We start from the raw sequence: 14,169 nt of genomic DNA on the forward strand, positions 1-14,169 counted from the left end.
AATAAAATGAGGATGCACTGTACATTAACCAGATTTATGTGTGGGTAAAGTTGATAACATTACCGGTGGAGGGTTCTTATCAACAGTCTAAACTCATCTACATTTTCTAGAAATAAAATTAAAAAGCAGCTAGTGTGAGTAATTTTTGAATCCCCCCTATTGATTTAATGAATGTAAACATGTTTTTAAGATTAAAAAAAAAAAAACTTTCCAGTTTTGTTAATATAAATATACAATGAGCCTAACATCAACCCATACGTTGTCCTCAGTTTTCTCATCCTCCCACAAGGTTTTGTACATGTTACAAATTGTCCTGTATTTGTATTTATTTTGAATAAGATGATCATTTTCATCTCTCATAACAACACGATGACGTAGCTACACATCCGAAATGACGTATTTCCGGTAAGGCCTCGTTTTTATTTCTATGTTTTGGAGAAGAAGAAGAAAATATCTCCCACTATCCAGCTAGTCGGAGTGGTCTATCGCTTGCTTTGACCGCTGCTTGTTACTTATAATCATCCCAAACAACTCTTTCTTTTTATATTAGAAGAAATAGCTATATGAAGAGTCTCCGGTGTAAAGGTAAGTGTTTATTGACAATAACAGAGAGATATAGGCGTCTCTTTGTTCTATGAGTCGGATCACGCTAACGACCGTAGCTAGCTAGCTAGTTAGCCGTAGACCAAAGCCAGCTTCATGGTCGGGCTGCTGTTTGATTTGAAATAGCTGAATAGTTAGCAAGGTAACTGGCGAGCTCGGGTGTGTTATGTTAGCCGTAGACCAAAGCCAGCTTCGTGGTCGGGCTGCTGTTTGATTTGAAATAGCTGAATAGTTAGCAAGGTAACTGGCGAGCTCGGGTGTGTTATGTTAGCCGTAGACCAAAGCCAGCTTCGTGGTCGGGCTGCTGTTTGATTTGAAATAGCTGAATAGTTAGCAAGGTAACTGGCGAGCTCGGGTGTGTTATGTTAGCCGCGGGCCCAGCTCGATAATTAGCAAGCTAGATAGCGATATGAAGAATGGTTGAATTTACTAGCCAGCCCAGAATTAACATCATATCAATGCGTTAGCCACTGATAACGATATGGGCTATTAACAATATTTGATCTGTGTTGCTAAATATCTAGTAATTGTAACAGTAGGCCGTTCTTTGCCTTAGTTGTCTTATGCTCGGTATACACTACACGACTTCTGAAATCCTAACAACTCCCATTTCCCGATGTCCTTGTCCCCAAATCTTTCTCCCCATCCATCCTAAAACCACAGGACGAGGGTGGTTACACAATGAGTCCCTAGTTGATCCTGTCCTGCTTTTCTCGGTTGTCGTAGGAAGAAAACAAATAGGTGCAGAAACATTTTTTTTAAAGTATTGAGGCGCAGAATATGGTCTTAATTTCATGTCGCTATATATTTTTTTATTTCTATCATGTAATGTAGGACACTGATGTAATATTGGTTCGTTTTGCTTTGCCTGTTGCCTCGGGTGAGTGGAGGTTTTACGTAAGTACCAAGGATTCTGTGGTTTCTCTTGCAAAAGGGATTGCTTTTGATAAAACGTATTTTTCTTCCTTCCCAATGAGAACTAAATTAGAAAATGTTAAAATATGTATTTTATGGAAAAGATATGTATGTTTATGGACGATGCACCATGCTGCCTTGTTGACAAAATGACCGAGCTGTGCCATTTGAGAAGGACATTGCCTCGCCAGATGTGACAGGCATCAGCCCGGGCTCAACATAATTGAATCCGCCCATTGTTTTCGTCTCACATGCTGAATGCTCAATGGCTATTGGGAGCAGCCCTTGGCCAATCATGCTGTAGCACTGCTCATACTATAAAATGCAAACCCAACATTTAGGACGTGTCAGAAAATGGTCAGGAGAACAGAACAGCCATCATTGGTGCGTCCTTGACCTGCTGAAACTATGCGAGTCTCGATGTAATGATCCTAGCCCAAGTTCATAGGATTTCAGCCAGATCATGAATATTTGTCTTGAGATGGCAAAAATGTAGGGACTTCATGTTAAGGTTGTGTAGTGAATGCCCGGCCAGGCTGTATGATTTTTAGCTGTCTTATGCTGGGAGTGGGTGTTAATGCAGAATGACTAGATCCCATTTAGCCCTGCCAAGGGAGTGGGTGTTAATGCAGAATGACTAGATCCCATTTAGCCCTGCCAAGGGAGTGGGTGTTAATGCAGAATGACTAGATCCCATTTAGCCCTGCCAAGGGAGTGGGTGTTAATGCAGAATGACTAGATCCCATTTAGCCCTGCCAAGGGAGTGGGTGTTAATGCAGAATGACTAGATCCCATTTAGCCCTGCCAAGGGAGCTGGTGTTAATGCAGAATGACTAGATCCCATTTAGCCCTGCCAAGGGAGCGGGTGTTAATGCAGAATGACTAGATCCCATTTGGCCCTGCCAAGGGAGTGGGTGTTAAAGCAGAATGACTAGATCCCATTTAGCCCTGCCAAGGGAGCGGGCGTTAATGCAGAATGACTAGATCCCATTTAGCCCTGCCAAGGGAGCGGGTGTTAATGCAGAATGACTAGATCCCATTTGGCCCTGCCAAGGGAGTGGGTGTTAAAGCAGAATGACTAGATCCCATTTAGCCCTGCCAAGGGAGCGGGCGTTAATGCAGAATGACTAGATCCCATTTAGCCCTGCCAAGGGAGCGGGTGTTAATGCAGAATGACTAGATCCCATTTGGCCCTGCCAAGGGAGTGGGTGTTAATGCAGAATGACTAGATCCCATTTAGCCCTGCCAAGGGAGCGGGCGTTAATGCAGAATGACTAGATCCCATTTAGGCGTTAATGCAGAATGACTAGATCCCATGGGTGTTAATGCAGAATGACTAGATCCCATTTAGCCCTGCCAAGGGAGTGGGTGTTAATGCAGAATGACTAGATCCCATTTAGCCCTGCCAAGGGAGTGGGTGTTAATGCAGAATGACTAGATCCCATTTAGCCCTGCCAAGGGAGCGGGCGTTAATGCAGAATGACTAGATCCCATTTAGCCCTGCCAAGGGAGTGGGTGTTAATGCAGAATGACTTGATCCCATTTAGCCCTGCCAAGGGAGTGGGTGTTAATGCAGAATGACTTGATCCCATTTAGCCCTGCCAAGGGAGTGGGTGTTAATGCAGAATGACTAGATCCCATTTGGCCCTGACAAGGGAGCGGGTGTTAATGCAGAATTACTAGATCCCATTTGGCCCTGACAGGGGAGTGGGCGTTAATGCAGAATTACTAGATCCCATTTGGCCCTGACAAGGGAGTGGGCGTTAATGCAGAATTACTAGATCCCATTTGGCCCTGACAGGGGAGTGGGCGTTAATGCAGAATTACTAGATCCCATTTAGCCCTGCCAAGGGAGCGGGTGTTAATGCAGAATTACTAGATCCCATTTGGCCCTGACAGGGGAGTGGGCATTAATGCAGAATTACTAGATCCCATTTAGCCCTGCCAAGGGAGCGGGTGTTTATGCAGAATGACTAGATCCCATTTGGCCCCTGAATAGTTAATGATAAGCTGTAGACCACACTGTCTACCAAGAGAGTTCTCATCTATATTATTCGTAGCCATCTATTTACCACCACAGAACGATACTGGCACTAATACCGCTCTCAACCAACTCTATAAGGCCATAAGCAAAGAAGAAAATGCTCACTCAGAAGTGGCACTCCTAGTGGCCAGGGACTTTAAGGCAGGCAAACTTAAATCAGTTAAAATTTTACCGGCATGTCACATGTGCAACCAGGGGAAAAGAAACAAAATCCTAGACCACCTTTACTCAACACACAGAGATGCATACAAAGCTCTCCATCGCACTCCATTTAGGAAATCTGACCATAATTCTATCCTCTCTGATTCCTGCTTACAAGCAAAAACTAAAGCAGGAAGTACCAGTGACTTCCGTGTTGCTCAATACGGAAGTGATCAGATGACGCGGATGCTACACAACAGGACTCTTTTGCAGCACAGACTGGAATATGTTCTGGGATTCATCCAGTGGCATTGAGGAATGTAAGACACGGATGTGCATCGACGACGTCGTCCCCACAGTGACTGTACGTACATATCCCAACCAGAAGCCATGGATTACAGGCAACATTCTCATCGAGCTAATGGCTAGAGCTGCCGCTTTCAAGGAGCGGGAGACTAATCCGGACTCTTTTAAGAAAATCCCGCTATGCCCTCAATACAGGCAAAGCATCAATACAGGACTAAGATTAAATCGTACTACACCGTCTCTGATGCTCGTCAGAAAACTGCCAGTGACGTGAGCCTACCAGACGAGCTAAATGCCTTATATGCTCGCTTCGAGGCAAGCAACCCTGAAGCGTGCACGAGAGCACCAGCTGTGCTGGATGACTGTGTAATAACGCTCTCGGTAGCCAATGTGAACAAAACCTTTAAACGGGTCAATGTTCACAAAGCCGCTGGGCCAGACAGATGACCTATTACTGCTCGGCATCTGCCCGTAAGGCGCTACAGAGGGCGGTGTGAATGGCCCAATACACCACCGGTGACCAAGCTTCCTGCCATCCAGGCAGTGTCCGAGGAAAGCTCAGCAAGTGGTACTGGAGCGCAGAGTCTCGGACCAAAATGCTCCTTCACCGTTTCTACCCCCCCCTCCCAAAAAAACCCATAAGACTGTTGAATAATTCATAGAATCGCAACCGGACAATTTATATTGACCCCCACCCCCGCTCCCCCCTCCCTTTATTACACTGCTGTTTGTAACCTATGCATAGTCACTGCTCCCACCTACATGTACAGATTACCTTAACTAGCCTGTACACCTACATGTACAGATTACCTTAACTAGCCTGTACACCTACATGTACAGATTACCTTAACTAGCCTGTACACCTACATGTACAGATTACCTTAACTAGCCTGTACACCTACATGTACAGATTACCTTAACTAGCCTGTACACCTACATGTACAGATTACCTTAACTAGCCTGTACACCTACATGTACAGATTACCTTAACTAGCCTGTACACCTACATGTACAGATTACCTTAACTAGCCTGTACACCTACATGTACAGATTACCTTAACTAGCCTGTACACCTACATGTACAGATTACCTTAACTAGCGTGTACACCTACATGTACAGATTACCTTAACTAGCCTGTACCCCTACATGTACAGATTACCTTAACTAGCCTGTACACCTACATGTACAGATGACCTTAAGTACAGATTACCTTAACTAGCCTGTACACCTACATGTACAGATTACCTTAACTAGCCTGTACAGATTACCTTAACTAGCCTGTACAGATTACCTTAACTAGCCTGTACCCCTACATGTACAGATTACCTTAACTAGCCTGTACCCCTACATGTACAGATTACCTTAACTAGCCTGTACCCCTACATGTACAGATTACCTTAACTAGCCTGTACCCCTACATGTACAGATTACCTTAACTAGCCTGTACCCCTACATGTACAGATTACCTTAACTAGCCTGTACCCCTACATGTACAGATTACCTTAACTAGCCTGTACCCCTACATGTACAGATTACCTTAACTAGCCTGTACCCCTACATGTACAGATTACCTTAACTAGCCTGTACCCCTACATGTACAGATTACCTTAACTAGCCTGTACCCCTACATGTACAGATTACCTTAACTAGCCTGTACCCCTACATGTACAGATTACCTTAACTAGCCTGTACAGATTACCTTAACTAGCCTGTACCCCTACATGTACAGATTACCTTAACTAGCCTGTACACCTACATGTACAGATTACCTTAACTAGCCTGTACAGATGACCTTAACTAGCCTGTACCCCCACACCCTGACTCTGTACTGGTGCTCCCTGTATATAACCTCATTATTCTTATTCTATTACTTTGTATTTGTCTACTTGGTAAATGTGTTCTTCTTAAACTGCACTGTTAAGGGCCTTTAAGTAAGAATTTCATAGTAAAGTCCACACCTATTGTATTTGGTGTGTGTGACAAAGTTTGATTTGATTTTGCTTTGAACTCACACTTCTATTATGAATAAGTAATATACATTTTTCCATAGGGGAAACGGCTCCAACTCACGATGGAAGACTGCTTGCACACTTCTTCAGAGAACCTGTCTAAGCTGGTCCGCTGGGCCCACAGTCACGGCACCATCTGTGCTCTCATCCCGAACCTCAAACACCTGCTTACCGAGGGTTCCCATGGGAACCTGACCGCCATGTGGGGGTGCGGCGCGGGCCACGCCTACCACTGGCCCCTCCCCGCCACCTGTAAAACCGGCCAGAAGGTGGGTGTTTTTTTTAGTCCCAGATGTTTGTGATTTTGACTGTTCTATTGACAAGCTGAACATGTTTGGGTTGGCAAGAGGGCAGAAACAGACTGGAGCCCAGGCTAGGCATTTATGGCACTGCAATGCACACTCGGTGGCCAGTTTACACCACCCCGTTCACAAGAAGGGTTCGCCCCTACAGACAGTGAGCCACGTGTCCGTGGCTTGCTATATAAAGCAGGCACCGAGGCATTCAGTTATTGTTTTATTGGAATTTAGAAAACAAAACAAGTGACCTACACGACTGAGCGTGGTATGATTGTCGGGTGCCAGGTGTGCCAGTTCCAATGCGCCGGTTCTCAGAAACGGATGGCCTCCTGGGCTTTTCACGCACGACAGTGTCTAGGGTTTATTGAGAATGCGACAAACATAATAAAAAAAATATCCGGTCAGTGGCAATCCTGTTGCCAAAAACAGCTTGTCGATGAGATGTCGAAGGAGAATGGCAAGAATCGTGCGAGCTAAAAGGTGGTCCACGGACAGGCAAATAACGGTGCAGTGCAACAGTGGTGTGCAGAAACGGCTTCCAGGGACACAAGTCGTCGGTCCTTTTCACGGATTGGCTATTGCAGCAGACGACCACACCAGGTTCCAATCCTATCAGAGGAAGTGAACAAGAGGAAGTGGCTCCAGCGGCCACACGATCACCAACACTGGACAATAGAGGGGTGGAAAAACATTGCCTGGTCCAACGAATCCCGGTTCTTGTTGTCAAGCTGATGGCGCTCAGTGTTTAGCGTGAGCAGCAGAGCGCTCTGTAAGCAGTATGAGTCATGGCCCCATCCTGCCTGGTGTCAACACTACAGGCCGGTGGCAGTGGTTTAATGGAGTGGGGAATGTTTTCCTGGCATGCCTTAAGTCCCTTGATACCGATTGAGCAACTTTCCCTGACGAAGTCTGGCTTTTCTGGAGGCAAAGGGGGTTCAACCCAGTACTGTAAGAGTTTACAATGTGGACAGTTTGTTTTTCTGTAAATAATGGGGCCAATGTGTGACATTGGGAAAAACATTTAGAAATGGTTTGAAACTAAAATAAAACATATTTTCATGCAGTTCCAAATGTGAACTCGGAGGAATAAAAGTGAATATATGCAAATTGGCCCGTAACTCAGTAAAGACAACAATCATTAAACTGAAGACTTTTTTAGTTATCAAAGATTCTCTGTAATTAGTATTACACGATTAAACTGATTAATCATGTAACTGTAATTAACTAGGAAGTTAAGATTACAAGGTTATAATTTCCTAATATAACCTTTCAGATATTTTGTCTGATCAATTAGTCTTCGAATTAATGAATTATTTATTTTACCTCGCGTTAGTCTCATTCCAAACGTCGTAAATTGTTGGTTATCTGCACGAACCCAGTCTTCACTATGTCATCCATACATCAATTGTCTTAAATCATTTATTTATTATTCACTAAGTAATTCACAGAAATGCATAAACAAACAGTCAATATGGTTACAAGAAATGATAAGGGGATGTGTCCTAGTGGGCTAAACCGGCATCGCGGCTTGGTAGACAAAACAGGGAGTGGAGGTCAGCTGAGAAGTCACTACAGAGTGATAATTATAACAATTGAAATGCTAATCCTTTACACATGAACTCTCACTCATTCGGGAACAATTGCAATCCATATATATATTTACGCTCAGTGTGTCGTCTTGATCGCTGGTGAAAAGTTTGTTTCTTTTGTAGAATTGTCCGTCTCTCTGTCTGTCGTGGTTAGAGGGGATAGTTCAGAGTGACATTAATTCATTCATGTTGTTGTAGAATGGATGTTTCGGCGGTTGTCGTTCTTCAATGGTACCAAATTCCTAGCTGCAGACTAGTAATTAATATCAAAGACTTGTTCTTATTCTGTCGGTATCGATAGTCTAAGAGTTTAACCACGTGGTATGGTTAAAAGATTCAGCAACGGTCTACAACCTTTGTCCCCTCGTAATGGAGGAAAACATGGTCTACTTGAGAGTTTCTCAAAGTTGGGTTTTATTTGGAATTGCAGAAAAGGGGCTGTCCCAGGGTGCCTGACCCTAACTGGGCTCAGTGGCGGTCCTCTGATTTAGTTAAACTCAAAAGAGAATTGGAGTTTCCTTCATTAAACAGTCCAAAATCACATCACACAATTTTACAAACAGTATCATACTCACTCATTCATCTTATACAACAATTAGATGTAATTACAATTAGATGTAAACCTTATATCTTGGGCTATTAAATAAACAGCGTTATGGTAATGTGTATGGCCACACCGTCTCCCATGAGCTTCACCAAGTTGTGGAGGAAATTCCTTTGTTCTCTATGAAACTTCACTCTCTCTTCTACTGTGTGTCCATGAGGCAGGGGCTTCTCCTCAGGAATTTACGACCACAGCAGCCTAGTTGGGGGAGGCAGGGAGAAGGGGATGGGGCTTGCTGTACCCAAAGAGGGCAACGTCATGACAACTCCATCTATACGACAACACGGGTCTAGGACTGTACGGCAACTCAGGGCTTGGACTGTACGGCACTCAGGGCGAGGACTGTACGGCAACTCAGGGCTAGGACAGTACGGCAACTCAGGGCGAGGACTGTACGACAACTCAGGGCTAGGACTGTACGACAACTCAGGGCTAGGACTGTATGACAACTCAGGGCTAGGACTGTATGACAACTCAGGGCTAGTGCTGTACGACAACTCAGGGCTAGGGCTGTACGGCAACTCAGGGCTAGGGCTGTACGGCAACTCAGGGCGAGGACTGTACGGCAACTCAGGGCGAGGACTGTACGGCACTCAGGGCTAGGACTGTACGGCAACTCAGGGCTAGGACTGTACGGCAACTCAGGGCTAGGACAGTATGACAACTCAGGGCTAGGACTGTACGGCAACTCAGGGCGAGGACTGTACGGCAACTCAGGGCTAGGACTGTATGGCAACTCAGGGCTAGGACTGTATGACAACTCAGGGCTAGGACTGTATGACAACTCAGGGCTAGGACTGTATGACAACTCAGGGCTAGGACTGTATGGCAACTCAGGGCTAGGACTGTATGACAACTCAGGGCTAGGACTGTATGACAACTCAGGGCTAGGACTGTATGACAACTCAGGGCTAGGACTGTATGACAACTCAGGGCTAGGACTGTATGACAACTCAGGGCTAGGACTGTACGACAACTCAGGGCGAGGATTGTACAGTACCGCAGGGCTACGGAACTGCAGGGCTAGGACTGTACGGCACCGCCAGTACCAAGTTAATGTGGCGGCTATATACAGGGTATTACGGTACAGAGTCAATGTGGAGGCTATATACAGGGTATTACGGTACAGAGTCAATGTGGAGGCTATATACAGGGTATTACGGTACAGAGTCAATGTGAAGGCTATATACAGGGGGTACTTGTACAGAGTCAATGTGGAGACTATACAGTGGGTTACGGTACAGAGTCAATGTATGGGGCTACAGGTTAGTCAAGGTAATTCAAGACAATAACAGCAGTGTAAGGGGGGGGGGGCAATGCAAATAGTCTAGGTTGCCATTTGATTAGATGTTCAGGAGTCTTGGGGGTGGAAGCTGTTGAGAAGCCTCTTGGACCAAGACTTCGGTACTGCTTGCCATGCGGTAGCAGAGAGAAGTCTATGACCAGGGTGGCTGGAGTCTATGACCATTTTTAGGGCGTTTATCTGACACCACCCTAGTATATAGGTCCTGGATGGCAGGAAGCTTGGCCCCTGTGATGTACTGGGACGTACGCATTACCCTCTGTAGTACCTTGCGGTCAGAGGCTGAGCAGTTGCCATACCAGGTGGTGATGCATCCCGCCAGGATGCTCTCGATGGTGCAGCTGTAGAACCTTTTGAGGATCTGAGGACCCATGCCAAATCTTTTCAGTCTCCTGACGGGAAAAGGTTTTCTCGTGCCCTCTTCGCGACTGTCTTGGTGTGTTTGGACCATGTTAGTTTGTTGGCGATGTGGATACCAAGGAACTTGAAGCTCTCAACCTGCTCCACTACAGCCCCGTCGATGAGAATGGGGGCATTCTCAGTCCTCCTTTTTCTGTAGTCCACAATCATCTCTTTTGTCTTGATCACGTTGAGGGAGAGGTTGTTGTCCTGGCACAACACGACCTGGTCTCTGACCTCCTCCCTATAGGCTGTCTCGTCGTTGTCGGTGATCAGGCCCTACCACTGTTGTGTCATCGGCAAACTTAACGATGGGGGCCTCCCAGATGGCGCAGTGGTTAAGGGCGCTGTACTGCAGTGCCAGCTGTGCCATCAGAGTCCCTGGGTTCGCGCCCAGGCTCTGTCGTAACCGGCCGCGACCGGGAGGTCCGTGGGGCGACGCACAATTGGCCTAGCGTCGTCCGGGTTAGGGAGGGCTTGTTCGGTAGCGATGTCCTTGTCTCATCGCGCACCAGCGACTCCTGTTGCGGGCCGGGCGCAGTGCGTGCTAACCAAGGTTGCCAGATGCACGGTGTACCCTCCGACACATTGGTGCAGCTGGCTTCCGGGTTGGATGCGCACTGTGTTAAGAAGCAGTACGGCTGGCTGGGTTGTGTATCGGAGGACGCATGACTTTCAACCTTCGTCTCTCCCGAGCCATACGGGAGTTGTAGCGATGAGACAAGATAGTAGCTACTAAAAACAATTGGATACCACGAAATTGGGGGGGAAAAGGGGGGTAAAATTCAACAAAAAAACCACACAAACTTAACGATGGTGTTGGAGTCGTGCGTTGGAGTCGTGCCTCGCCGTTGGAGTCGTGCCTCGCCGTTGGAGTCGTGCCTCGCCGTTGGAGTCGTGCCTCGCCGTTGGAGTCGTGCCTCGCCGTTGGAGTCGTGCCTCGGTGTTGGAGTCGTGCCTCGGCGTTGGAGTCGTGCCTCGGCGTCGTGCCTCGGCGTTGGAGTCGTGCCTCGGCGTTGGAGTCGTGCCTCGGCGTTGGAGTCGTGCCTCGGCGTTGGAGTCGTGCCTCGGCGTTGGAGTCGTACCTGGCCGTGCAGTCATGAGTGAACAGGGTTTTAAGTGTCAATGTAAAGTGACTCTCGGTTAGAAGCATTCCATAATTTGGGATTTGTGTGTCCATGAAAACCGTTTTCACCTGTAACATAAAGACACACAAAATGTAATGAGATCCCTATACACAAACTATCCAACAGCCAAAATGTAATGAGATCTCTATACACAAACTATCCAACAGCCAAAATGTAATGAGATCCCTATACACAAACTATCCAACAGCCAAAATGTAATGAGATCTCTATACACAAACTATCCAACAGCCAAAATGTAATGAGATCCCTATACACAAACTATCCAACAGCCAAAATGTAATGAGATCTCTATACACAAACTATCCAACAGCCAAAATGTAATGAGATCTCTATACACAAACTATCCAACAGCCAAAATGTAATGAGATCTCTATACACAAACTATCCAACAGCCAAAATGTAATGAGATCTCTATACACAAACTATCCAACAGCCAAAATGTAATGAGATCTCTATACACAAACTATCCAACAGCCAAAATGTAATGAGATCTCTATACACAAACTATCCAACAGCCAAACTGTAATGAGATCTCTATACACAAACTATCCAACAGCCAAAATGCAAGTCATGTTTTATGTCACACAATCTTGTGATTTGGACAAATAAAAATGTTAAAAACCGGTTTTAAATCAACTTGTGAATATTATTGATTATAGCTATGATGTTATTGATTATGATTCCCCATTGTCAGATTATTATAATGACTTCTAAAAGCTGGACCACCTTTTCAGGGAAATCCTCACTGGTACCCTAGTTTATGGAAAGGTCATATATACAGGGCATTCTGGAAGTACCCTCGTTTATAGAAAGGTCATATATACAGGGCATTTTGGAAGTACCCTACAGGGCATTCTGGAAGTACCCAAGTTTATGGAAAGGTCATATATACAGGGCATTCTGGAAGTACCCTAGTTTATGGAAAGGTCATATATACAGGGCATTCTGGAAGTACCCTAGTTTATGGAAAGGTCATATATACAGGGCATTCTGGAAGTACCCTAGTTTATGGAAAGGTCATATATACAGGGCATTCTGGAAGTACCCTAGTTTATGGAAAGGTCATATATACAGGGCATTCTGGAAGTACCCTAGTTTATGGAAAGGTCATATATACAGGGCATTCTGGAAGTACCCTAGTTTATGGAAAGGTCATATATACAGGCCATTCTGGAAGTACCCTAGTTTATAGAAAGGTCATCATATATATATACAGGGAATTCTGGAAGTACCCTCGTTTATAGAAAGGTCATATATACAGGGCATTCTGGAAGTACCCTCGTTTATAGAAAGGTCATATATACAGGGCATTCTGGAAGTACCCTCGTTTATAGAAAGGTCATATATACAGGGCATTCTGGAAGTACCCTCGTTTATAGAAAGGTCACATATACAGGGCATTCTGGAAGTACCCTCGTTTATAGAAAGGTCATATATACAGGGCATTCTGAATGTACCCTCGTTTATAGAAAGGTCATATATACAGGGCATTCTGGAAGTACCCTCGTTTATAGAAAGGTCATATATACAGGGCATTCTGGAAGTACCCTCGTTTATAGAAAGGTCATATACACAGGGCATTCTGGAAGTACCCTTGTTTATAGAAAGGTCATATATACAGGGCATTCTGGAAGTACCCTTGTTTATAGAAAGGTCATATACACAGGGCATTCTGGAAGTACCCTTGTTTATAGAAAGGTCATATATACAGGGCATTCTGGAAGTATTCTGACCCCGTGACTTTTCCCACATTTTGTTTCGTTACAGCCCCCTCCCCCCTCATCAATCTACACACAATACCCCATAATGACAAAGTGAAAACAGGTTTATGTATATTTTTTAATCATATTTCCATAATTATTCAGACCTTTTACTCAGTACTTTGTTGAAGCACCTTTGGCAGCGATTACAGCCATGAGTCTTCTTGGGTATGACGCTACAAGCTTGGCACACCTGTATTTGGGGAGTTTCTCCCATTCTTCTCTGCAGATCCTCTCAAGCTCTGTCAGGTTGGATGGGGAGCATCACTGCGTCGCTATTTTCAGGTCTCTCCAGAGATGTTCGATCAGGTTCGGGCTCTGACTGGGACACTCAAGCACATTCAGAGACTTGTCCCGAAACCACCCCTGCGTTGTCTTTGCTGTGTGCTTAGGGTCCTTGTCCTGTTAGAAGGTGAACCTTCGCCCCAGTCTGAGGTCCTGAGCGCTCTGGAACAGGTTTTCATCAAGGATCGGTCTGTACTTTGCTCCGTTCATCTTTGCCTCGATCCTGACTAGTCTCCCAGTCACTGCCGCTGAAAAACATCCCCACAGCATGATGCTGCCACCACCATGCTTCACCGTAGGGATGGTCCCATGTTTCCTCCAGACGTGATGCTGCCACCACCATGCTTCACCGTAGGGATGGTCCCAGGTTTCCTCCAGACGTGACACTTGGCATTCAGGCCAAAGAGTTCAATCTTGGTTTTGTCAGACGAGAGAATCCTGTTTCTCATGGTCAGAGTCCTTTAGGTGCCTTTTGACCAACTACATGCGGGCTGTCATGTGCCTTTTTACTGAGGAGTGACTTCCGTCTGACCACTCTACCATAACGGCCTGATTAGTGAAGTGCTGCAGAGATGGTTGTCCCTCTGGAAGGTTCTCCCATCTCCACAGAGGAACTCTGGAACTCTGTCAGAGTGACCATTGGGTTCCTGGTCACCTCCCTGACCAAGGCCCTTCTCCCCAGATTGCTTAGTTTGGCCGGGCAGCCAGCTCTAGGAAGAGTCTTGGTGGTCTGGAGCTTTGTCAGTGACCATCGGGTTCCTGG

The 14,169-nt window shown here is 45.7% G+C and overlaps 1 protein-coding gene across 2 annotated transcripts in view; it reads left to right on the plus strand.

Annotated features, from left to right (window-relative positions):
• Window positions 1-417: 417 nt before the first annotated feature.
• Window positions 418-14,169, plus strand: part of LOC118378366 (uncharacterized protein KIAA1958 homolog) — a 38,308-nt gene continuing 24,556 nt past the window's right edge. For both annotated transcript variants that reach the window (XM_052517510.1, XM_052517511.1), the window contains exons 1-2: window positions 418-585; window positions 6,061-6,288. In XM_052517510.1, coding sequence (XP_052373470.1) covers window positions 6,082-6,288 — 207 coding nt within the window. In that variant the 5' untranslated portion in view covers window positions 418-585; window positions 6,061-6,081. The remainder of the gene's footprint in view (window positions 586-6,060; window positions 6,289-14,169) is intronic.

The sequence above is a fragment of the Oncorhynchus keta genome, unplaced genomic scaffold (assembly GCF_023373465.1).
Source record: "Oncorhynchus keta strain PuntledgeMale-10-30-2019 unplaced genomic scaffold, Oket_V2 Un_scaffold_8424_pilon_pilon, whole genome shotgun sequence".
Lineage (NCBI taxonomy): Eukaryota > Metazoa > Chordata > Actinopteri > Salmoniformes > Salmonidae > Oncorhynchus > Oncorhynchus keta.